The 26,881-nt window shown below is 45.5% G+C and overlaps 1 protein-coding gene across 1 annotated transcript in view; it reads left to right on the forward strand.

Moving 5' to 3' along the window:
- The window catches only part of LOC126292309 (probable 4-coumarate--CoA ligase 1), a 355,684-nt gene that overhangs the window by 205,996 nt on the left and 122,807 nt on the right, over nucleotides 1–26,881 (forward strand). The window contains exons 2-3 of the mRNA XM_049986241.1: nucleotides 4,911–5,121; nucleotides 17,274–17,618. Of these exons, the coding sequence (XP_049842198.1) occupies nucleotides 4,911–5,121; nucleotides 17,274–17,618 (556 nt within the window). The remainder of the gene's footprint in view (nucleotides 1–4,910; nucleotides 5,122–17,273; nucleotides 17,619–26,881) is intronic.

The raw sequence follows: 26,881 nt of genomic DNA on the forward strand, positions 1-26,881 counted from the left end.
TACACTATTACTGTTATGTCGACAAATGTGGGCAGAGAAGGGGCAAGGCCTCTCGTACGGTGAGGTACGGGGTTAGTGGTCATAACGTTGATCCTTATGGAAATACACTCCTGGAAATGGAAAAAAGAACACATTGACACCGGTGTGGCAGACCCACCATACTTGCTCCGGACACTGCGAGAGGGCTGTACAAGCAATGATCGCACGCACGGCACAGCGGACACACCAGGAACCGCGGTGTTGGCCGTCGAATGGCGCTAGCTGCGCAACATTTGTGCACCGCCGCCGTCAGTGTCAGCCAGTTTGCCGTGGCATACGGAGCTCCATCGCAGTCTTTAACACTGGTAGCATGCCGCGACAGCGTGGACGTGAACCGTATGTGCAGTTGACGGACTTTGAGCGAGGGCGTATAGTGGGCATGCGGAAGGCCGGGTGGACGTACCGCCGAATTGCTCAACACGTGGGGCGTGAGGTCTCCGCAGTACATCGATGTTGTCGCCAGTGGTCGGCGGAAGGTGCACGTGCCCGTCGACCTGGGACCGGACCGCAGCGACGCACGGATGCACGCCAAGACCGTAGGATCCTACGCAGTGCCGTAGGGGACCGCACCGCCACTTCCCAGAAAATTAGGGACACTGTTGCTCCTGGGGTATCGGCGATGACCATTCGCAACCGCGTCCATGAAGCTGGGCTACGGTCCCGCACGCCGTTAGGCCGTCTTCCGCACACACCCCAACATCGTGCAGCCCGCCTCCAGTGGTGTCGCGACAGACGTGAATGGAGGGACGAATGGAGACGTGTCGTCTTCAGCGATGAGAGTCGCCAATGATGGTCGTATGCGTGTTTGGCGCCGTGCAGGTGAGCGCCACAATCAGGACTGCATACGACCGAGGCACACAGGGCCAACACCCGGCATCATGGTGTGGGGAGCGATCTCCTACACAGGCCGTACACCTCTGGTGATCGTCGAGGGGACACTGAATAGTGCACGGTAATCCAAACAGTCATCGAACCCATCGTTCTACCATTCCTAGACCGGCAAGGGAACTTGCTGTTCCAACAGGACAATGCACGTCCGCATGTATCCCGTGCCACCCAACGTGCTCTACAAGGTGTAAGTCAACTACCCTGGCCAGCAAGATCTCCGGATCTGTCCCCCATTGAGCATGTTTGAGACTGGATGAAGCGTCGTCTCACGCGGTCTGCACGTCCAGCACGAACGCTGGTCCAACTGAGGCGCCAGGTGGAAATGGCATGGCAAGCGGTTCCACAGGACTACATCCAGCATCTCTACGATCGTTTCCATGGGAGAATAGCAGCCTGCATTGCTGCGAAAGGAGGATATACACTGTACTAGTGCCGACATTGTGCATGCTCTGTTGCCTGTGTCTATGTGCCTGTGGTTCTGTCAGTGTGATCATGTGATGTATCTGACCCCAGGAATGTGTCAATAAAGTTTCCCCTTCCTGGGACAGTGAATTCACGGTGTTCTTATTTCAATTTCCAGGAGCGTACGATGTAGGCTTTTTTGACCCTCCAGAGAGGGCAGTACGCAGCATGCTGGTGAGTGTTCACGGTTTAACCCTCGCATTACCACGCGGGGTATTCTCACAACACCGGGTTGATTATTTCCCTATAATAATGTTATGTGAAGGGCCACATGCCTGTGGTTTCATGACTTTGTACCAAAATGGTTGACGTTGAATTCACAGTCACGACTGTCTAATTATTTTGGCTTTATCATCGTTATTCAAGTCATTTGTTGGTGGGGTTGCGAGACTACCCCGCTTGGTATGAAACGTCTTATTTTCTTATTTGCAGAAAAAGATTTTGGGAAATGTACCTGTCATTCATCTTCTTTGTTGAGTTTTGCCATAGATTCAATGTTTGTTATTGTTGCTGGTTACTACTGTTGAGTTGAATTTGACGTTCACTGTTGAGCCTTAAGTTACACGAGTCAGTATTTCATCTGCAAGTAGGGATGTGCAAAGGACTTTCTAGCGAAGAGATCGTAGAAATTCTATACAAATCTGATGTCAGTGACGATGAAAATGAATGGAACATCAATAACGAACTGAATGAATATGTGGAACCTCTTGACATAGACCATATCATAGCATCAGATGAAGCTCATGACGAAATATCAGAAGCCACTACACTTTCACGTGAACAAGTAGAAGAAGAAGGAGAGAATGAAGAAGAAGACGAAGACACTGGAGGTTTGTTTGTTTCTAGAAGTGGATTACAATTTTCTAGTGAACAACCAAAAGGTTGGCGGTGGCAACGTCGCAACATTTTGAACATAACACCTGGCTCTGTGAATGATTGAAAAACAATAAGTCATTTTTATTATTTATCTCACCGGAAATCATTGTAGAAGAAACGAACAAGGAAGCCAAACGAGTAATTTCTTTGTGGAATGCAGCTCATTCTTCAAACAAAACGACATGGAGAGATATAAATGCAACTGAAGTGTACGATGTATTAGCAATTCTAATAGGAGCTGGTCAAACTCATGGACATTGCACAAGTGCTACCGTTTTGTGGGGAAGTAATGTTGCCTTTGAACCACCATTCTTTTCTGCTGCCATGTCAAGAAACCGATTTTTGTCTATACTGAAATTCTTGCGATTTGACAACAGAGACACAAGAGCACAGAGAATTGAAGAAACCAAGGACAAGCTACAAGTCATCAGGGTAGTGTTCGATAAATTTCAGTCTAACTTGTGCAAGAACTTCTATCCTTATGAATACGCGACTACTGATGAGCGATTAGCAACGTACCGAGGAAACTGCACTCTTAGGGCTTATATGAAGAGCAAGCCTGGCAAGTATGGCATTAAAATTTGGGTTTGCGCTGATGTGAAGACATCTTACTTATTACAGATCCAAATTTACACAGGAATGGTGGACAATACTGGGGGAGTGAATCAAGGGGAGAGAGTGTTTTGGATCTGATGGAACCATCTCTGAATAACGGTCATGCTGTAACAACTGATAATTTTTTCACCAGTGTGCCATTGGCTGCTGAATTGCTAAAACGAAACACGACATTGGTTGGTACCTTTCGTTGCAATAAGAAAGAGATTCCCAAGGATATCTTGCCAAACAGAAAGAGAGAGAAGTTCACTCTTCAATGTTTGGTTTCACAAATCACTTGTCCCTAGTTTCCTATGTTCCAAAGAAGGGAAAGGCGGTAATACTACTCTGTACTCGGCATAATGAGAGAGAAGTGAGTGGTGAAGAAAGTGAACACAAACCCGAAATCATACTGCACTACAACAAACCCAAAGGTGCTGTAGGTAATGGGGACAAAATGACATGAGAATACAATTGTGTTAGAGGAACGAGGCGGTGGCCACTAAGGATCTTCATGGAAATGATAGATATTGCATCACGAAATGCATGTATTCTGTACACTCAAAGATTTCCTGAATGGCAGAAGAATAACCAAACTCTTCACGACTGAACTGGAATTTGGACTCAGCAAAGGCAACATGGAAGAGAGAGCAAAAAATATCAATGGTCTTCATAAAGATGTACAAGTGGCACTGAAAGATTGTGGTATTGCAGTTCCTACAGCAGTGATCCAGACCCAGTGATCCAACTTACCGATGCCACAACGATGTCAAGATTGCAAGAGAAACGAAGATCGGAAAACAAGAATCTGTTGTGTAATGTGCAAGAAACCTGTTTGTAATATACACAGAGAAGAAACGGTTAGTGTGAAGCGCATGCAGTGCAAAAATGTACTTGACTGAAAAGTTTAAAAAAGTCTTGTGTTACTTTACTGCAGTGACTGTTGAGGTACATGTTGTTGTTGTGCTCTTCAGTCCAGATACTGGTTTGATGCAGCTCTCCATGCTACTCTATCCTGTGCAAGTTTCTTCATCTCCCAGTACCTACTGCAATCTACATCCTTCTGAATCTGCTTAGTGTATTCATCTCTTGGTCTCCCTCTACGACTTTTACCCTCCACGCTGCCCTCCAATGCTAAATTTGTGATCCCTTGATGCCTCAGAACATGTCCTACCAACCGATCCCTTCTTCTTGTCAAGTTGTGCCACAAACTCCTCCCCAATCCTATTCAATACCTCCTCATTAGTTATGTCATCTACCGATCTAATATTCAGCATTCTTCTGTAGCACGACATTTCGAAAGCTTCTATTCTCTTCACGTCTAAATTATATATCGTCCATGTTTGACTTCCATGCATGGCTACACTCCATAAAAATACTTTCAGAAACGACTTCCTTACACTTAAATCTATACTCGAAGTTAACAAATTTCTCTTCTTCAGAAACACTTTCCTTGCCATTGCCAGCCGACATTTTATATCCTCTCTACTTCGACCGTCATGAGTTATTTTGCTCCCCAAATAGCAAAACACCTTTACTACTTTAAGTGTCTCATTTCCTACACTAATTCCCTCAGCATGACCAGACTTAATTCGACTACATTCCATTATCCTCGTTTTGAGGTACATAGATGACTAATTTTCTATTCGTTGAGTACTGAATTTAGTGAATGATACTTTGTATCTGTGACCCAATTAAAAACTTCTAATAACCTGAAAAACTGTTTTTCAATACTACATAAACCCATTCAATGGAAATAACGAAATCTGAGAACACGCTACGGTCGCAGGTTGGAATCCTGCCTCGGGCATTGATGTGTGTGATGTCCTTAGGTTAGTTAGGTTTAAGTAGTTCCAAGTTCTACGGGGCTGATGACCTCAGATGTTAAGTCCCATAGAGCTCAGAGCCATTTGAACCATTTTTGAACTAATTCTGAGAACAAATATTACAGTAAAACACACAACTCTTTTGGGGTAGTCGAAATACCCCGCTCGGTGCAATAGAGGTTTCAAAAAGCTTGTTAACGGGAGGTTTTTCTGTGGTGTCGGCAGACGTGCGCGGAGACGGGGCGCAGCCTGACGTACGGGGAGGTGCGCGAGCAGTGCCGGCGGCTGGCCTGGGCCCTGCTGTCGGAGCTGGGCATGCAGCCGGGCGAGGTGCTGGGCATCGTGCTGCCCAACAGCCCCGAGTTCCTGGTCGCCGTCCACGGCGCGCTGGAGGCCGGGCTCGTCGTCACCTTCGCCAACCCCGCCTACACCGCCGGTGAGTCCCCGCGCCCTGCCCTGCTGCTCTGGCCCTGCTAAGCACCACTTCCACAAGGGCGACTGTGTTGTCTCACACCGCTACATGTGCCAAGTGAGCCCACTGATCACCCACGGAATACTGTTCCTATGCTGGGACGTGGTTTTGGGCACAGACTCAGGCTCCTGTCCTGTGGGTAGAGGGAGGGAGGGGGAGGGGGGGGGAAAGTCCACAATTCGCTCATGATTTAGAATGACTTTGAAACTGCAACATCCGAATTGTAGATTAAAACTGAAGAACCTGCAAAAAGGTGGGAATTTAAGGAGATGGGACCTGGATAAACTGAAAGAGCCACACGTTGTACAGAGTTTCAGGGACAGCATAAGGGAACAATTGACAGGAAGAGGGGAAAGAAATACAGTAGAAGAAGAATGGGTAGCTCTGAGAGATGAAGTAGTGAAGGCAGCAGAGGATCTAGTAGGCAAAAAGATGAGGGCTAGTAGAAATCCTTGGGTAACAGAAGAAATATTGAATTTAATTGAGGAAAGGAGAAGATATAAAAATGCAATAAATGAAGCAGGCAAAAAGGAATACAAAAGTCTCAAAAATGAGATCGACAAGAAGTGCAAAATGGCTGAGTAGGGATGGATACAGGAAAATTAAAGAGACCTTTGGAGGAAAGAGAACCACTTGTATGAATATCAAGAGCTAAGATAGAAATCCAGTTCTAAGCAAAGAAGGGAAAGCAGAAAAGTGGAAGGAGTATATAGAGGGTCTATAGAAGGGCAATATGATTCAGGACAAAATTATGGAAATGGAAGATGATGTATATCAAGACGAAATGGGAGAGATGATACTGCGTGAAGAGTTTGACAGATCACTGAAAGATCTAAGACCTAAACAAGGCCCCAGGAGTAGACAACTTTCCATTAGAAATACTGACAGTCGTGCGACAGACAGGCCTGACAAAACTGTACCATCTAGTGAGGAAGATGTATAAGACAGGCGAAATACCATCAGACTACAAGCAGATATAACAATTCCAATCCGAAACAAAGCAAGTGTTTGTTGACAGATGTGAAAATTACCAAACTGTCAGTTTAATAATAAGCCACGGAAGCAAAATACTAACATTAATTCTTTAGAGAGGAAAAAAAAAACCGGTAGAAGCCGACCTCGGGGAAGATCAGTTTGGAATCCTTAGAAATGTTGGAACACGTGAGGCAATGCTGACCCTACGACTTATCTCAGAAGATAGATTAAGGAAAGGCAAACCTACGTTTCTAGCATTTGTAGACTTATAGAAAGCTTTTGTCAATGTTGACTGGAATACTCTCTTTCAAATTCTGAAGGTAGCAGGGGTAAAATACAGGAAGCGAAAGGCTATTTACAATTTGTACAGAAATCAGATGGATGTTTTAAGAGTCGAGGGACATGAAAGGGGAGCAGTGTTTGGGAAGGGAGTGAGACAGAGTTGTAGCCTATCCCCGATGTTATTCAATCTGTACATTGAGCAAGCAGTAAAGGAAACAAAAGAAAAATTCGGAGTAGGTGTTAAAATCCATGGAGAAGAAATAAAAACTTTGACGTTCGCCGATGACATTGTAATTCTGTTAGAGATAGCAAAGTACTTCGAAGACCAGTTGAACGGAATGGACAGTGTCTTGAATGGAGGTTATAAGATGAACATCAACAAAAGCAAAATGAGGAAAATGGAATATAGTCGAATTAAGTCGGGCGATGCTGAGGGAATTAGATTACGAAATGAGACTCTTAAAGTAGTAAAGGAGTTTTGCTATTTGGGGAGCAAAATAACTGATGATGGTCAAAGTAGAGAGGATATAAAATGTAGACTGGTAATGGCAAGGAAAGCGTTTCTGAAGAAGAGAAATTTGTTAACATCGAGTATAGTTTTAAGTGTCAGGAAGTCGTTTCTGAAAGTATTTGCATGGAGTGTAGCCATGTATGGAAGTGAAACATTGGACGATAAATAGTTTAGACAAGAGGAGAATAGAAGCTTTCGAAATGTGGTGCTACAGACGAATGCTGAAGATTAGATGGGTAGATCACATAACTAATGAGGAGGTATTGAATAGGATTGGAGAGGAGTTTGTGGCACAACTTGACAAGAAGAAGGGACCGGTTGGTGGGACATGTTCTGAGGCATCAAGGGATCACCAATTTGGTACTGGAGAGCAGCGTGGTGAGTAAAAATCGTAGAGGGAGACCAAGAGATGAATACACTAAGCAGATTCAGAAGGATGTAGGCTGCAGTAGGTACTGGGAGATGAAGAGGCTTACACAGGATAGAGTAGCATGGAGAGCTGCATCAAACCAGTCTCAGGACTGAAGACCACAACAACAACAACAACAACAACCACCACTTAATGCACCAAGTGAGCCCTCTGCAATGCCCACAGAATACTGTTCCAATGCTGGGACATGGTTTGGTCACAGACCCAGGCTTCAGTACTGCAGAGAGGGGGGGGGGGGGGAGGGGGGAGGTGGGAAGGCCACAATTCGCTCATGATTTAGGATGACCTTGAAAATGCACAGCTCAACAAAAGTTTGGAATATCATAGACTTAGCCACAATGAAAGGAACATATCCTACATCTACGTCCACACCCATACTGCGCAAGCCACCTGACGGTGTCTGGCGGAGGGTACCTTGAGTACCTCTATCGGTTCTCCCTTCTATTCCAGTCTCGTAATGTTCGTGGAAAGAAAGGTAGGTCGGTATGCCTCTGTGTGGGCTCTAATCTCTGTGATTTTATCCTCATGATCTCTTCGCGAAATATACGTAGCAGGGAGCAATATACTGCTTGACTCCTCAGTGAAGGTATGTTCTCGAAACTTCAACAAAAGCCCATACCGAGCTACTGAGCGTCTCTCCTGCAGTCTTCCGCTAGAGTTTATCTATCGTCTCCGTAATACTAAATGATCCTGTAACGAAGCGCGCTGCTCTCCGTTGGACCTTCTCTATCTCTTCTATCAACCCTATCTGGTACGGATCCCACACTGTTGAGCAGTATTCAAGCAGTGGACGAACAAGCGTACTGTAACCTACGTCCTTTGTTTTCGGATTGCATTTCCTTAGGATTCTTCCAATGAAACTCAGTCTGGCATCTGGTTTACCGACGATCAACTTTATATGATCATTCCATTTTAAATCACTCCTAATGCGTACTCCCAGGTAATTTATGGAATTAACTGCTTCCAGTTGCTGACCTGCTACATTGTAGCTAAATGATAAGGGATCTATCTTTCTATGTATTCGCAGCACATTACACTTGTCTACATTGAGATTCAATTGCCATTCCCTGCACCATACGTCAATTCGCTGCAAATCCTCCTCCATTTCAGTACAATATTCCATTGTTACAACCTCTCGATACACCACAGCATCATCTGCAAAAAGCCTCAGTGAACTTCCGATGTCATCCACAAGGTCATTTATGAATATTGTGAATAACAACGGTCCTACGACATTCCCCTGCGGCACACCTAGATCACTGCGGTTTATCGTATCGCGACATTGGTGCTCGCGTTGGTCGAGATCCAACGACTGTTAGCAGAATATGGGATCGGTGGGTTCAGGAGGGTAATACGGAACGCCGTGCTGGATCCCAACGGCCTTGTATGACTAGCAGTCGAGATGGCAGGCATCTTATTCGCATGGCTGTAACGGATCGTGCAGCCACGTCTCGATCCCTGAGTCAACAGATGGGGACGTTTGCAAGAGAACAACCATCTGCGCGAACAGTTCGACGACTTTTGCAGCAGCATGGACTATCAGCTCGGAGACCGTGGCTGCGGTTACCCTTGACGCTGCATCATAGACAGGAGCGCCTGCAATGGTGTACTCAACGACGAACCTGGGTACACGAATGGCAAAACGTTCTTTTTCGGATGAATCGAGGTTCTGTTTACAGCATCAAGATGGTCGCATATCGTGTTTGGGGACATCGCGATGAACGCACATTGGAATCGTGTATTCGTCATCGCCATACTGGCGATCACCCGGCGTGATGGTATGGGGTGCCATTGGTTACACATCTCGGTCACCTCTTGTTCGCATTGGCGGCACTTTGAACAGTGTACGCTACATTTCAGATGTTTACGGCCCGTGGCCCTATCCTTCATTCGATCCCTGCGAAACCCTACATTTCAGCAGGATAATGCACGACCGCATGTTGCTGTACGGGTCTTTGAGGATACAGAAAATGTTCGACTGCTGCCCTGGCCAGAACATTCTCCAGATGTACAGATGGCGCTCCTATCGCGTGCACAAGGTGTAAAAAGACAGTGCATTGGCGGAGCTGTCATATGGACTGAGATGATTCGCATGAAATAGTGTAAGACCTGAATATGTCCGCTATATGTGAATTAAGACTTTACACCCGGAATGATAGTTGCAGCTAGACGCATGGAACATTTCATTTCGGAGAGAATTCAGTATTCCGAGATCCACAGAGTCAAGAGTGTGCCGAGAATACAAAATTTCAGGCTTTACCTCTCACCACGGACAACGCAGTGGCCGACGACATTCCGTTTACGACCGAGAGAAGCGGCGTCTGCGTACAGTTGCCAGTGCTAACAGAACAAGAAACACTGTATGAAATAATGTCAGAAATCAATGTAGGACGAAAGTATCCGTTACATTATCAAATTTCTTTGTCAAAGATCTGATAAAAAATGTCATCAAATATTCCGTCAAATATATTTGACAAAGATCTTTGACGTAGCGCTAGGAGGGGTATTACACTGTCATAATATTTTTCGTCAAAGTTCAAGATGGCTGACAACAACTTGTTATTAACCGCAGCAGTTGCATATACCGCAATTGCTCTGTGTGCACAAGCGGAAGAGAAGCGGTGGGAAAGTAGGAAACATACGTGGGTGAAGCCGTGGGTTTTACGACGACACGATAAAAGCATTCAACAAAAATTGTTATATGAGCTTATAGTGGAGGACGTCAAGTCGAACATCAATTACTTAAGAATGGATGAGCATACATTTCTGTATGTGCTCAGTGAAGTGTATCTTCATATCACAAGTCACAATACTCACTTAAGGACTGCTACATCTGCAGAAGACAGGCTCACTGTAACACTCCGATTCCTTGCTATATGAGAGGGTCAGGTCAGGTCAGGTCAGGTCAGGTCAGGTCTCCAATCTTCTTAATCTAGTTTTGTATTCAGGGTGCCTCACGTTGTAAAGCACCTTATCAGCTTCGTACATCTCTATTAATTTTGTAGTTGTCGGCACACGCTAATTGTTTTTACCGGCATTGTACTACAGACGACAGAATGTTGCAACGATGCTAGCGCTCCATGTGGTAACATGTCACATTGCAGTGAACAGAAGACAAGCGACTTGTTTGATCAAATCTACAGCGAGGCCATAGATTTGATCAAATATTGGACGACATTTGACAAAGTTCCCTATTACACAATCAAATATCTTTGACAAAGACTTTTGACAAAGACATTTGACAAAGAAATTTGATAGTGTAATACTGGCCTAAGAGCTGATGGTAAGGTTCGAGTGTGGCGCAGGCACCACAAAGTAGTGGAACCGACATTGTCAAGAGGGGTCTGTGCAAGCTGGTGGTAGCTCCATAATGATGTGAACCGTGTTAATATGGAACGGAATGAACTGGGTCCCCTGGTCCAAATGAAATTATCAGTGACTGGAAATGGTTATGCTCGGCTACATAGAGACCATTTGCAGCACTCCTCGGCTTCATGCAACAACGATGGAATTTTTGTGAATGACAGTGTGCCCTGTCACAGCGCTACAGTTGGTTCAAATGGCTCTGAGCACTATGGGACTTAAATTCTGAGGTCATCAGTCCCCTAGAACTTAGAACTACTTAAACCTAACTAACCTAAGGACATCACACACATATCTATGTCCTAGGCAGGATTCGAACCTGCGACCGTAGCGCTCGCGCGGTTCCAGAATGTAGCTCCTAGAACCGGGAGGCCACCCCGGCCGGCAGCGCTACAGTCGATCCAATTGGTATTTACATTCTGGATAGTGCAAGCGAATTATTTGGCCACACGTATGGCGTGACACGAAACCCATCGAAATTTATGGGGCATAATCGAGAGGTCAGTTCGTGACGGGAAATACTTTAGCAATTATGGACGGCTGCAGAAGCAACGTGGGTCAGTATTTCTGCAGAAGACTTTCGGCGACTTCTTGCGTCCATACCAAATCGAGCTGCAGCAGTACGCCGGGCAAAAGGATGTCTCACACGATGTGAGGAGGTGGCCCATGACTTTTGTCACTTCGGCGTATGTTAGACTGTGTCGCTACTGAATAAAATCTGATGAGACACTTCAACCACACTGTCAAGTAACAACACCTACTTGCCGCTCTGCTAAATGTCACAAATACCATTGACTTCTTAAGTAATAGAACCCAGTACGTTATCCTCGATGGTGAGTGTTCATCGGAGGTGACGGTATCATCCGGAGTGCCCCAGGGAAGTGTGTTAGGTCCGCTGTTGTTTTCGATCTACATAAATGATCTTTTGGATAGGATAGATAGCAGTGTGCGGCTGTTTGCTGATGATGCTGTGGTGTACTGGAAGGTGTAGTCGTTGAGTGACTGTAGGAGGATACAAGATGACTTGGAAAGGATTTGTGATTGGTGTAAAGAATGGCAGCTAAATCTAAATATAGATAAATATAAATTAATGCAGATGAATAGGAAAAAGAATCCTGTGATGTTTGAATACTCCATTAGTAGTGTAGCGCTTGACACAGTCATGTCGATTAAATATTTGGGCGTAACATTGCAGAGCGATATGAAGTGGGACAAGCATGTACTGGCAGTTGTGGGGAAGGCGGATAGTTATCTTCGGTTCATTGGTAGAATTTTATGGAGTATTCAAACATTACGGGATTCTTTTTCCTATTCATCTGCATTAATTTACATCTATCTATATTTAGAGTTAGCTGCAATTCTTTACACCAGTCACAAATCCTGTCCAAGTCATCTTGTATCCTCCTACAGTAACTCAACGACGACACCTTCCCGTACTTCATAGCATCATCAGCAAACAGCCGCACATTGCTATCCACCCGACCCAAAAGATCATTTACGTAGATAGAAAACACTTCCCTAGGGCACTCCAGATGATACCTTCACCTCCGATGAACACTCACCATCGAGGACAACGTACTGGGTTCTATTAGTTAAGATGTCTTCGAGCGACTCACATACTTGGGAACCAATCCCATATGCTCCTACATTAGTTAGGAGTCTGCAGTGGGGCACCGAGTCAAACGCTTTCCGGAAGTCAAGAAATATGGCATCCGTCTGATGCCCTTCATCCATGATTCATCATGTGGAAAAAGAGCGAGTTGCGTTTCGCAGGAGCGATGCTTTCTAAAGCCGTGCTGATGATGGAAAGCTACTTCACTGTCTCAAGGAAATTCATTATTTTCGAACTGAGAATATGTTCGAGAATCCTGCAACAAACCACTTTTACGGATATTGGTCTGATATTTTGAGGATCCGTCCTTCTACTCTTCTTATATACAGGCGACACCTGCGCTTTTTTTCCAGTCGCTCGGGACTTTAAGCTGGGCAAGAGATTCGCGATAAATGCAAGTTAAGTAAGGAACCAATGCAGTAGGGTACTCTCTGTAAAACCGAATTGGAATCCCATCCGGACCTGGCGATTGATTTATTTTCAACCCATTCAGCTGCTTCATAACCCCAGGGATGTCTATCACTATGTCCGTCTGTCATGAGCGCAACAACGTCGAGAAAGCCAATCCGATTTCCCGCGTGCCTGCGACTTCTGCAATATTGGAACGTGCGGACACTCTCATTCGACGTGATCGACGGGTTACACTCATACACCCCGCTGCTCAACTGGACGTCTCTGTTGGTAGTGCTGACACCCTCGTCCACCAGTTAGGATACTCAGAGGTTGTGTGACCGCTGAGTTCTTCGCCGCCTAGCAATAAGCCTAAAAGACCAACAAAGGACCCTCTGTGCGGAATTGGTTGCACGTTGTGAGGCTGATAGCACAGGCAATGAAACATGGGTTGATCAGTTCGAAAGAGAAACAAAACGGCGATCCACGGAGTGGCGTCATTTCGCTCTTCCGAAGAAAAAGTTTGAAGCTGCACCCTCAGTCGGTAAAGTCATGGTGACAGTCTTCTGGCACTGGGAAGGAATTATTCTATTTGGCGTCCTCCCTCATGTTGCTACAATCAATCCTGAAGCCGACTGTGCTACCTTCAGGAAGTTGAATAAACGGCTTCAGCATGAAACTTCCTGGCAGATTATAACTGTATGCTGGACCGAGACTCGAACTCGGGACCTTTGCCTTTCGCGGGCAAGTGCTTTACCGCCTGAGCTACCAAAGCACGACTCACGACCCGTCCTCACAGCTTCAATTCTGGCAGCACCTCATCTCCCACCTTCCAAACTTCACACAAGCTCTTCTGCAAACCCTGCAGAACTGACACTCCTGGGAGAAATGATATTGCGGAGAAATGGCGTATCCACAGCCTGAAGGATGCTTCCAGATTGATATTTTCACTCTGCAGCGGAGTGTACATTGATATGAAGCTTCCTGGCAGATTCAAACTGTGTACCAGACCGAGACTCGAACTCGGGACCTTTGCCTTCCGTGGGCAAGTGCTCTACCCTCTGAGTTACCCAAGCACGATTCACGACCCATCCTTACAGCTTCTATTCTGCCAGCACCTCGTCTCCTACCTTCCAAACTTCTTCCAGGAGCGCTAGTTCTGCATGGTTCGCATAAGAGCTTCTCTGAAATTTGGAAGCTAGGAGATGAGGTGCTAGCAGACTTGAAGCTGTGAGGATGGGTCGTGAATCGTGCTTGGGTAGCTCAGATGGTAGAGCACTTGCCCGCAAAAGGCAAGGTCCTGAGTTCGAGACTCGGTCTGGCACACAGTTTTAATCTGGCAGGAAGTTTCATATCAGCGCACACTCTGCGGCAGAGTGAAACTTTCATTCTGGCGTCAGCATGTTCGTCGCCACAAGAATGGAATTTAATTTTTCCTTCTCCATGACAATGCAAGGTCTCACGCTAGTCTGTGCACCCGAGGGGAGCTCACAAATCTTTGGTGAACTGTTCTTCCTCATCCACCATACGGCACCTTTCGGCTTCCATCTGTCTGGTCCAATGAAGGATGCAGTCCATGGGAAGCAGTACATGGATGATGGGGAGGTTGCTGATGCTCCGATGTCGACTAAAGTGCGCGTCATTTACGACGGCGGCCGAGTTTAGGTTCGTTCTGTGCATCTGACGTCACAAAACACAGTGAGCCAATGAACAGAGAACGACGTTGCCAGAGCTCGACTGCAGCGCAGAGCACGGACGAGTGTCTTCGGTTTTAGAAACGTTCAGTCAGAAATAAAGTAACTGAACGAAAGCAATGTCTTGACAGCAGAATTTCTTTCGTGGTAAGTTTGGAAAAAGCATTCTTTATACCAAATGCTTCATATTCTATTAATTAATTAAACCAAACAAACCATAAGCCTCCTAATTCAGTCAGTAGCAAGGAAATTCATTCTCACCAACCGCTTTTTCACAATAAAGAACAAATGTAATTGTTTATTTCCTATTGTACTTGGACGAAATGTGACTAATTCATAGTAATACCAACTGTGTTTGTCGGTATTTTGCGTGAGTTTCTTAAGTTCTCCATGAATTTTGTTGACTGCTGTGCTGCGTTAGTGCAATGGTTAAAGTGTTTGGCTTCTGAGCAAAAGGTTCCAAGATATGGTTACACAAAAAAAGTTCAAATCTTGTTCGTCACTTAATATTTTCTTTATTTAAAAACAATATTGAAGTGTCTTATTTCATGAATTTTATTCGTTTGAATATAATTTTTTGAAATTTCTAGTGGCAAATTAAAATCGACCATACAGAAAGTATACGCTGTGGACTTTTACCTCTGCAAACTCTTCAAAATTTCGTGCAATAGTTTACTACATTTAATGCTGCACAACAACTGTGTTGAACATCGAAACAAAAATGTCATTTATGGGGGGAAGGTATCAGTCCAGAAGATGGTAAAAATCAAATTTTTGGGCCAAATAGTTTTTATGAAATCGAATGATAAGTGTGTCAAAGCAGTCGGACCACCATGTGTCTGCACAGGCGAGCAGTGCAGTGATGACAAAATCGCGCACAGCGCGGAATGCGGGGAGTACGTCTCTGTAGCAGGGAAAGGGTTAAAGCGGCTTTATTTCATAAACTACGCGCTCCCCCCTAAACGTAAGTTTGTGAACTGTACTATGCTATGGCGCCGCTTCTCTTGATGCGTGCAACTGGCAACGCAGCAATCTCCCGCGTCGGGGCGGGCATGCGAGAGCCGCCATGATAAAAGAATTGAACTATAGTAGAGTGGTACCATGAAACCACACAAGTTGTTCCAGTTACGTGGCGTAAGGCTGTCACATTGATCAGAGATTATGTTGAAAAATAGTTTTCTTCAGCCAAAAGAGTGGGGAGTAGTATGTTGTATCGAAATGCTGAATAAACCAACCTGCTTTCAGGAAAAAAGGGTATTGCGTTACTTATGCCTCTCAAAGAATTTTCCTCTCTTTTTTAGCTGGAGTTATGGGTTCAGCGATGTTGTGTTATTCTGATCAGGCAGAACGAAAGCTAATGCGACCTTATTCTAGCAAGAAAATGGCAATATGACTCGCCACACAATACCGTGTTAAACACTGTTTTGTATTCACTTCATGTCGATGTAGTAAAAATAAAGATTTAACAACATGTCAGTTTCGTTTCCACAAGGGTTTTTCAACGAAAAATGCTATATATACTTTCACTAATGAAATATTAAATGCTCTGAGTAACCGGAAGTCACCCGTTGGGATTTTTTGTGATTTATCAACGGCTTTTGATTGTGAAACTCATGGAATACTTCTAGATAAACTCAAGTAGTGTGGTATGAATGGGACAGTGTTCAAATGGTTTAAATCATACCTAACTGGAAGAGTGCAGAAAGTTGAAATAAACAGTTCACATAATATGCAAAAATCTGGTGATTTCTCAAACTGGGGAACAATCAAGAATGGGGTGCCGCAAGGTTCGGTCTTGGGTCCTCTGCCGTTCTTAATATATATTAATGACTTGCCATTCTAAATTCACGAAGATGCAAAGCTGGTACTTTTTGCCGACGATACAAGTATAGCTATCACACCCAACAGACAAGAATTAACTGGTGAAATTGTAAATGATGTATTTCAGAAAATCATTAAGTGGATCTCTGCTAATGGGCTCTCATTAAACTTTGGAAAAACACAGTATATGCAGTTCCACACAGTAAATGGAATGACACCATTAATAAATATAGACTTCTATCAAAAACCGGTAGCTAAGGTAGAATATTCAAAATTTCTAGGTGTATGCATTGATGATGGGTTGAACTGGAAAAAACACACTGAGGATCTGCTGAAACGTTTGAGTTCAGCTACTTATGCTATTAGGGTCATTGCAAATTTTGGAGATACACATCTGAGTAAATTAGCTTACAACACCTATTTTCATTCTCTGCTTTCGTATGGCATCATATTATGGGGTAACACATCATTGAGCAAAAGAGTATTCATTGCACAAAAGCGTGTAATCACAATAATTGCTGGAGCTCATCCAAGATCATCTTGCAGACACTTATTTAAAGAGCTAGAGCTCTTCACCGTAGCTTCACAATATATATATTCACTTATGAAATTCAAAATACGGAAGCCAATTTCACTAAGAAAGGATGATCTTCACTACTCAAGGTTCAATCTAATTTTGGCTCAGAAGGGGGTAAATTATGCTGCCACAAAAGTCATTGGTCGCTTACCTAATAGCATCAAAAGTCTGACAGATAGCCATATAGCATTTAAAAGGAAATTAAAAGAATTTCTTAATGGCAACTCCTTCTTCTCATTAGATGAATTTTTGGATATAGTAAGTGGGTAATTTCCCCAACTCCCACAAAATAATTAAATATATTTAGCGATATCGATTAATCGATGTTACAAAGATCGTCCAGTAAAGAGACTTAAAAAAATCTGTGGCAGCTTTAACTGTTAATCTGTGTAGCCCACATTCAGAAGAATGTGGGAATCCCCGTACAGCCCTAGCAGCGCGCGCTGCGCGGTGTGTTGCAGAGGAGGTGTGCCGGCAGTTCCGGGACAGCGGCGTGCGCTGCCTGGTGACGACGTTCTCGCGGCTGGTGCCCCTGGAGGAGGTGCGCCACCAGCTGGGCCCGCGCTTCCGCGGCACCATCGTGGTGGACGGCGGCGCGCCCGGCGCGCACAACTGGAGCCGCCTGCTGTCGCGGGACTCCCCCGTGGCGCTGCCGCCGCCGGGGAAGCCCCGCCAGCTCGCAGTGCTGCCCTACTCCAGCGGCACCACCGGCCTGCCCAAGGGCGTCTGCCTGTCCCACCACAACCTGGTCGCCAACCTGCAGATGATGAACCACTCCAGGCTGCTCTTCTTCCAGCCCACAACAGGTCAGCTCAGTCACACTGCTTCTGTGCTCGCCTTCACTGTTTGATCAAAAACATCCGCACACCTATCAGTGGACGTTAATCTACATCTTATCACTTGTCTGACCACAACTTCCTGCCGCGCGTGCCTGCAGCTGCAGCCAGCAGTGACCTCGAACGGGAATTATTCAGCGTCACGGGCCTAGTAAAACTGAGGCCCGTGACGAGATGGCGGTGCGCCTGGCGGCGGCCGTTGGTCAAAGAACTATAGTGCCACAGATAAAATACTCAAAGTCAGAGACATTACGTGCGGTTCAAGGTCACGCGATGCCTAGCACGAAACAAAAACCAACACGTGTCAGAAAGTAAAATGTGATTATATTTTTTTTAAAGGGAAAGATATGGAAAGGAGATTAGGAACTTTATTGTCTATAATACAACATACAGTCACTGTTGATCTTTATTTTACAATTGCCATTTCCAACTTTGGCCCAAATAAACAGATATTCGTCGGCATTTAATTTCTTCTCCTTCCTGGTAGACAAAGTGAATGGCATGCTGGTAACCAATGTACCATAAGGCAGTTTAGCCAACAGTCCTGTAGACTCAGCAATACTCCAAGTCTTCCAAGCAATAATATTGGCATCTGGAAAAGCTTCAAGGCCACCATAGTCTGCATGATTGACCCAAACAATAGCCAGTGTCAGCCATGTACAGCCAAATACTGCTTGTACATCACAGGTGAACTTAACACACTGGGACCTCCAATTAATTGCTGTTTATTAAACTGTCCAGCCAAGTCAATATCGATTGCTTTTAAGTTCCGATACACAGGTACACTGCGCCATCAGCGACAATGCCATATATGTCGCAGAGGCAATGCTGAGGCACGTTAACACAAGTGAACTTTGAAATCCACATTCATGTTCCTGGCAGGAGGTTCACCGAACCTCCTTCGAGCTATCTCTCTACCGGCCCACCCTCGAACAGCGTGCGGCAACGGCAAAGACTTAAAGCTTTCCGTGTAATCTCTGATTTCTCTTATTTTAATTACAATGATCATTTCTCTCTATGTAAGTTGGCGCCAACAAAAAATTACTTTAAAAATAATAACCAATATGCAGTGTCCGCAGCTTGCAGTCTCACGGTGGTGTTCTCGCTTCCCGCGCACGGGGTCCCAGGTTCGATTCCCGGTGGGGTCGGGGATTTTCTCTGCCTCGAGATGACTGGGTGTTGTGTGTCTTTCATCATTATTTCATCCTCATTCACTCTTAAGTCGCCGTAGTGGCGTTAAAGAACTAGTGGAGCGGCGGCCGAACTGCCCCGCGAAGGGTCTCTCAGCCACTGATTCCAGTCGCTCGTTATTAATATGCAGTAATGAAATTTCGGGAATCCATTTGTCTCGGTAACACATTTAGGTGATTGACGTTGCAATATCACAGGTTAATGTAAGTACAAAATAAGCCATGGCAAATGTGAAATGCTGGTACATTAATAATCGGTGTCACCCGGGTTCAGTTCGTGGCGGGGTCAGGGATTTTCTCTGCCTCAAGATGACTGGGTATTGCATGTTTTTCATCATCATTTCATCCTCATTCACTCTCAAGTCGCCGTAGTGGCGTTAAAGAACTAGTGGAGCGGTTGTCGCACCGCCCCACGAGGGGTCACTCGGCCACCAATGGCCTACGCTCATTATTAATATACAGTAACGAAATTTCGGGAATACATTTGTTTCGGTAACACATTTAGGTGATTAATGTTGCAATACCACAGGTTAATGTGAGCACGAAATAAGCCATGGCAAATGTGAAACGTTGGTACATTAATAACCGGTGTCACCGCGAGAATGTTGAATGCGAGCATACAAATGTTTATGCGTTGTGTTGTACATGGGCTAGATGTCAGTTTATGGGAGAAGTTCAATGCTTGTCGCACTTGGTCAGTAAGACAGGGACAGTTAATGCCGGTTCTGGATGACACACGAGTTGTCGTCCAATGATGACCCGTCTGTGATCGATATATCAATACTTTGCAGAGCGAGCTGGGTTACAACAGGGTATGTTGGAAAACACCCCCGGAATGCTGTTTGCGAGTAGAAGCACAGCAAGTCGAATCACCAGATTGACAAACAAAGTTGCAGTCAGGTTGCGTAGGATTACCGCGAGAGTGCCCCTGTTGCCAGTCGAAATCGCACTCCAGACTGTAACTACAGGTGTCGGTCCAGTGTGTCTAGCATGCAGACAGGATCGTTGCAGGCCGTGAGCTGGTCTCCTAACCAACACACAGCCATCACTGGCACCAAGCCAGCACTAGCTTTCATAAAAAAATACAACAGATCTTCACCCTGCCCTCTGTCGCTTGACACTACACCAAGTCACAAATGGCTGTGGTATAGGGTCAGTGAAATGCACGCTACACGGTGTCTCGGTAGTGTCACATGGCCGTCCAAAAACGCAGTCTTCGGTTTGCTTTCCCCACCACATTATATATGTGCCTTGTTATGTGAGTAGGGCCTCCCGTCGGGTAGACTGCTCGCTTGGTGCAAGTCTTTCGATTTGACGCCACTTCGGCGACTTGCGCGTAGATGGGGATGAAATGATGATGATTAGGACAACATAACACCCAGTGTCTGAGCGGCGAAAACCTTCGACCCAGCCGGGAATCGAACCTGTCCCCTTAGGACTGACATTCTGTCACGCTGACCACTCAGCTACTGGGGGCGGAAATTATGTATGTAATCGTTCCACAGGGTTGTAGCCTCTCCCTGGTGTCATTCAATCTGTATATTGAGCAAGCAGTGAAGGAAACAAAACAAAAATTCGGAGTAGGTATTAAAATCCATGGAGAAGAAATAAAAACTTTGAGGTTTGCCGATGACATTTTAATTCTGTCAGAGACAGCAAAGGAGTTGGAAGAGCAGTTGAACGGAATGGATAATGTCTTGAAAGGAGGATAAAAGCAAAACGAGGGCAATGGAATGTAGTCGAATTACGTCGGGTGATGCTGACGGAATTAGATTAGGAAATGATACACTTAAAGTACTAAAGGAGTTTTGCTATTTGGGAAGAAAAATAACTGATGATGGTCGAAGTAGACAGGATATAAAATATAGACTGGCAATGGCACGGAAAGGGTTTCTGAAGAAGAGAAATTTGTTAACATCGAGTTTAGATTTAAATGTCAGGAAGTCGTTTCTGAAAGTATTTGTATGGAGTGTAGCCATGTATCGAAGTGAAACATGTACGATAACTAGTTTGGACAAGAAGAGAATAGAAACTTTTGAAATGTGGTGCAACAGAAGAATGGTGACGATTAGATTGGTAGATCATATAACTAATGAGGAGGTACTAAATACGATTGTGGAAAAGAGAAGTTTGTTGCACAACTTGACTAGAAGAAGGGATCGGTTGGTAGAACATGTTCTGAGGCATCAAGGAATCACCAATTTAGCATATGAGGGCAGTGTAGAGGGTAAAATTTGAATACACTAAGCAGATTCAGAAGGATGTATGTTGCAGTAGGTACTGGGAGATGAAGAAGCTTGTACAGGATAGAGTAGCATGGAGAGCTGCATCAAACCAGTCTCAGGACGGAAGACAACAATAACAACAACAACAACAACAACAACAACAATCGTTCCACTTTGAGTTACTCGTGATTGTAATCCCTAAGTATTTAGTTTAATTGAGAGCCTTTAAATTTGTGTGATTTAACGTGTAACCGAAATCTAGCTTCTCTCAGGAAAGGGTAGAAGAATCGAGTTGAAATTGATATTTGCATTCTAAAACTTACTGTCCCTTAAGTGATGTAAAAAACGTAAGCTTCTAAGTCAATGAAGTCAAAATGTACGCCCATTTATGTCACATAATTTGACAGTCGGAAACTCACTCGTCAAAAACTGCAGAGTACATCCCGCTGACCTAGAATCACGCAATTTGGCGAGGATCAGTGTTTAACATCACATGAAAAGGAAAAGAAAGCCTTTTTAGCAGTCATTTGGATCACCTCGCACGTTTAATTATTTGGAGTCAATTGGCACTTTTCACACCAAACAGATATCTTATTTAAATAATTTTGCAATAGGTTCTAATCTTCTGATGGAAATGGAAATGCCGTGTGGTTAGGGCCTCCCGTCAGTTAGATCGTTCGCCTGCAGCAAGTCTTTCAGGTTGACGCCACTGTGGCGCCTTGCGTGTCGATGGGGATGAAATGATGATGTTAAGGACAACACAACACCCAGTCCCTGAGCGGAGAAAATCTCCGACCCAGCCGGGAATCGAACCCGGGCCGTTAGGTATGACAGTTCGTCGCACTAACCACTCAGCTACCGGAGGCGGACATCTTCTGGTGATTTTACCTGACGATAAATTACAGCACAATCTGCAAACAGTCTAAGAAACCTGCTAAGACTGTCTCCTAAATCATTTACATACAGGGCGTTACAAAAAGGTACGGCCAAACTTTCAGGAAACACTCCTAACACACATATAAAGAAAAGATGTTATGCGGACATGTGTCCAGAAACGCTTAATTTCGATGTTAGAGCTCATTTTAGTTTCGTCAGTATGTACTGTACTTCCTCGATTCACCGCCAGTTGGCCCAATGGAAGGAAGGTAATGTTGACTTCGGTGCTTGTGTTGACATGCGACTCATTGCTCTACAGTACAAGCATCAAGCACATCAGTACGTAGCATCAACGGGTTAGTGTTCATCACGAACGTGGTTTTGCAGTCAGCGCGGTACGTTTGTATCGAGACAGATTTCCAGAACGAAGGTGACCCGACAGGAAGACGTTCGAAGCAATGGATCGGCGTCTTAGGGAGCACGGAACATTCCAGCCTATGACTCGCGACTGGGGAAGACCTAGAACGACGAGGTCACCTGCAATGGACGAGGCAATTCTTTGTGCAGTTGACGATAACTCTAATGATAGCGTCAGAGAAGTTTCTGCTGTACGAGGTAACGTTGACTACGTCACTGTATGGAGAGTGTTACGGGAGAACCAGTTGTTTCCGTACCATGTACAGCGTGTGCAGGCACTATCAGCAGCTGATTGGCCTCCACGGGTACACTTCTTCGAATGGTTCATCCAACAATGTGTCAATACTCATTTCAGTGCAAATGTTCTCTTTACGGATGAGGCTACATTCCTACGTGATCAAATTGTAAATTTTCACAATCAACATGTGTGGGCTGACGAGAATCAGCAAGCAAGTGTGCAATCACGTCATCGACACAGTTTTTCTGTGAACGTTTGGGCAGGCATTGTTGGTGATGTCTTGATTGGGTCCCATGTTCTGCCACCTACGCTCAATGGATCACGTTATCATGATTTCATACGGGATACTCTACGTGTGCTGCTAGAACATGTGCCTTTACAAGTACGACACAACATGTGGTTCATGCACGATGGAGCTCCTGCGCATTTCAGTCGAAGTGTTCGTACGCTTCTCAACAACAGTTTCGGTGACCGATGGGTTGGTAGAGGCGGACCAATTCCATGGCCTCCACGCTCTCCTGACCTCAACCCTCTTGACTTTCATTTATGGAAGGATTTGAAAGCTATTGTCTACGCAACCCCGGTACCAAATGTAGAGACTCTATGTGCTCCTATTGTGGACGACTGTGATACAATACGCCATTCTCCAGGGCTGCATCAGGGATTCCATGCGACGGAGGGTGGATGCATGTATCCTCGCTAACGGAGGACATTTTGAACATTTCCTCTAACAAAGTGTTTGAAGTCACGCTGGTACGTCCTGATGCTGTGTGTTTCCATTCCATGATTAATGTGATTTGAAGAGAAGTAATAAAATGAGCTCTAAAACCGAAAGTAAGCGTTTCCGGACACATGTCCACATAACATATTTTCTTTCTTTGTGTGTGAGGAATGTTTCCTGAAAGTTTGGCCATACCTTTTTGTAACACCCTGTAGATTATGAATAGCTGAGAGCTATAACACTTCGTTTGGGAACGCCAGATAGCACTTCTGTTTTGCTCGATGATTTTCCGTCAGTTACTGTGGCCTTCCTGACAGGAAATCACGAATCCAATCGCATAAGTGAGACGATACTCCAGAGGTATGCAGTTTGATTAGAAGTGGCTGTGAGGAATGGTGTCAAAAGCCTTCTGAAGATCTAAAAATATGGAATGAGTTTGACATCCCCTGTCGACAGCACACATTACTCCGTGAGAATAAAGGGCTATTTGTGTTTCACAAGAATGATATTTGGCTGTTTGTCAATAGTTCGTGTCCTCCGTGGTAATGCGTAATGTCAGAGCACACTACACGTACGAGCCGAACTTGATGACCACCCGTTTAATAACTTAGTACTCCATCTTTGGAAGACAATATGTCACCGATTCTGTGCGTCACGGATTAGTCACTTTGTTGGTAGGTTTGTGAACGTATGCTGCACCAAATGTCCGCGCACAAGTCGCGTAATTTCCTTAAACAGTGGGCCGTTGATTAGTGTACGCACTGATGGTGCCTGATAGTGACCCAAATGGGTTCGATTGGATTCACATCAAGCGAATTTTGTAGCCAAGACACCAACGTGAACACAGTATCATGCTCCTCAAACCTCTGTAGCACGGTTCTGGCTTTCAGACATGGAGAATTATACTGTTGAAATATAGCAGCCGCTGGGGAAGACATCAAGCATGAAGGGATTCAGGTGGTTCGCAGCTGTCAGCGTATCATCGACTACTACCACAGTCCCCATGTCGCCAATGGCTTCCGTTTTTCTGCCGAGAAGACGGTCAGTATTAACTTCTGGCGCTACAAAGAGTTTCTCCCACCGTCCTTACATCTCGGTCCCGTTGCTCTCCCATTCCTGGAGACAACAAGATTTTTAGGTCTTACATTTGACAGGAAACTTAGCTGGTCTCCACATGTGTCATATTTGGCTGCCCGTTGTACCCGTTCTCTAAATGTCCTCCGTGTTATCAGCGGTACGTCGTGGGGAGCGGATCGAACCGTCCTACTTCGCTTATACCGGTCGATCGTCCGCTTAAAGCTGGAGCTTTGTATACTCCTCTGCACGGCCGTCCATCTTACGCCGCCTCAACTCCATACAACGTAGGGGTTTACGTCTTGCGATCGGAGCGTTTTATACTAGTCCCGTCGAGAGTCTTTATGCTGAAGCCGGTGAAGCTACCGGCGCGATGTACTGCTTTGTCGGTATGCCTGTCGGCTATTGTCAGTGCCCGACCACCCGCTTTATCGTTTCTTTTTTGACGACTGTCTCGGCCGTCAATACTGGTTGTATGTATCTGCCCTGCTACCCCCTGGAGTTCGCTTTCGTCGCCTCCTTCAGCACCTTGATTTTTCACTCCCTGCAACATTTATAGTGGGCGAGAGCCACACGCCACCTCGGCTCCAGGCTCAGGTTCGCGTTCACCTTGACCTCAGCTCGCTCCCAAAGGAAGTTAGCCCAGCTTCGGTAGACCGCTCGCGGTTTGTCTAACTTCGTTCGAAGTTCATTGATACGATCTTCATTTATACAGATGGCTCTAAGACCAATGACGGTGTCAGGTGTTCTTTTATTGTCGGGCCACCAATTTCAAATACCGGCTGCATGCCCATTGTTCGGTCTTCACAACTGAGCTATTTGCCCTCTATCAGGCTGTTCTTTACATCCGCCGCCACCGACATTCTGCTTATGTCTTCTGCTCTGATTCCCTGAGCGCCATCCAGAGCCTCAGTGATCCGTATCCGGTTCACCCTTTCGTGCACCGGATCCAACGCTCTCTTCAGCAGCTGGCGGACGACGGTTCTCCGGTTAGCTTTATGTGAGTTCCTGGCCGTGTCGGTATCCGTGGGAACGAAGCTGCAGATGGCGCGGCCAAGGATGTGGTCCTCCAACCTCGGACAGCTTCTTGTTGTGTGCCTTCATCTGATTTTAGCAGGGCCATTTGTCAGCGCATTTTATTGCTGTGGCATGCCGATTGGTCTACACTTCCTGAAAACAAGCTTCGGGCCTCGAAACCTCTCCCCACGGCTCGGACGACCTCTTCACGCCCTTCTCGGCTAGAGGAGGTCGTTTTGGCCCGTTTACGGATTGGACACTGCCGGTTCAGCCATCGCCATCTGCTGACGGCTGCGCCGGCGCCGTTCTGCACATGTGGGCAATTGCTGACGGTACGCCACATTTTAACGTCCAGTCCGAATTTTAATACACTGCGCATTGATATTGGTCTGCCAAGTACTCTGGATGACATTTTAGTGGATGACCCAGGAGTAGCTGCTCGCGTTCTTCGTTTTATCCACTTCACAAACCTGCCTGAGGGCGTTTGATTATGCTGTTTTCTTTTAATGCCTTGCCTTTTAATGTGCCTTGTTAATGTGCCTTTTATAGTGTTGTCCTTTTTAGTTGCTGTTTTAACCTTGTGCCTCGCAGTGCATTTATAATTGAGTGTGGGCGCTAATGACCACTGCAGTTCTGCGCCCTAAAACCACAAAAAAAAGTTCCCATGTGAGTGGAGTAGGATGTCTCCCATTGCATGGTACTGCTCCCTGCAGCCTTCGTCCTTGGCACGGTGCTCATTTCTAACCGCCTTTTACGTGGATAACGGCTTTTGTCGAGCCGACCATCGACCAAGTGTAGCTGAAACGTGAGTCATCCGACGAGACGACACGTTTCCATTGATCCACAGTCCAATCTCGACGCTCCCCTGGCCATCTGCTGCAGACCCCCCGTGTTCAACAGCGTACGATGAACGGTGTGCTGTGAAACACTTATGCGTGCACCAGCATTGTACCGGTACTCTTTAGGGAGACACAGTGCAGATCACCAGACCACCACCTATCCTGCTCTACAGAGCAGGCAAGCCTCCAAATTTCACGTTCTGCCAAGAGTTGTGGACGTCCAGTTTCACTGTCATTCTACAGTAGCACTTGAACATTCGACCACCGTTTTCTAGATACTCGTTCACAAGCTCTGGGTAGTAATACGAAGGTCACTCCAAAAGAAATGCACACTATTTTTTTTTAAATCCATCTTTCATTCTACATGTTTGAAAGTTTTCCAGTGTGTAGATACATCCTTGAGGAACAATATTTCCGTTTCTCCACATAATTTCCATCCCTCTCAACTGCCTTACGCCATCTTGAAACCAGCTCCTGTATACCCGCACGGTAAAATTCTGGACCAACCTGTTGGAGCCACTGTTTGGCAGCGTGCACAAGGGAGTCATCATCTTCAAACCTTGTTCCACGAAGAGGGTCTTTCAGTTTCCCAAAGAGATGATAGTCACATGGAGCCAGGTCAGGACTGTAAGGCGG

The sequence above is a fragment of the Schistocerca gregaria genome, chromosome 9, assembly GCF_023897955.1.
Source record: "Schistocerca gregaria isolate iqSchGreg1 chromosome 9, iqSchGreg1.2, whole genome shotgun sequence".
NCBI lineage: Eukaryota > Metazoa > Arthropoda > Insecta > Orthoptera > Acrididae > Schistocerca > Schistocerca gregaria.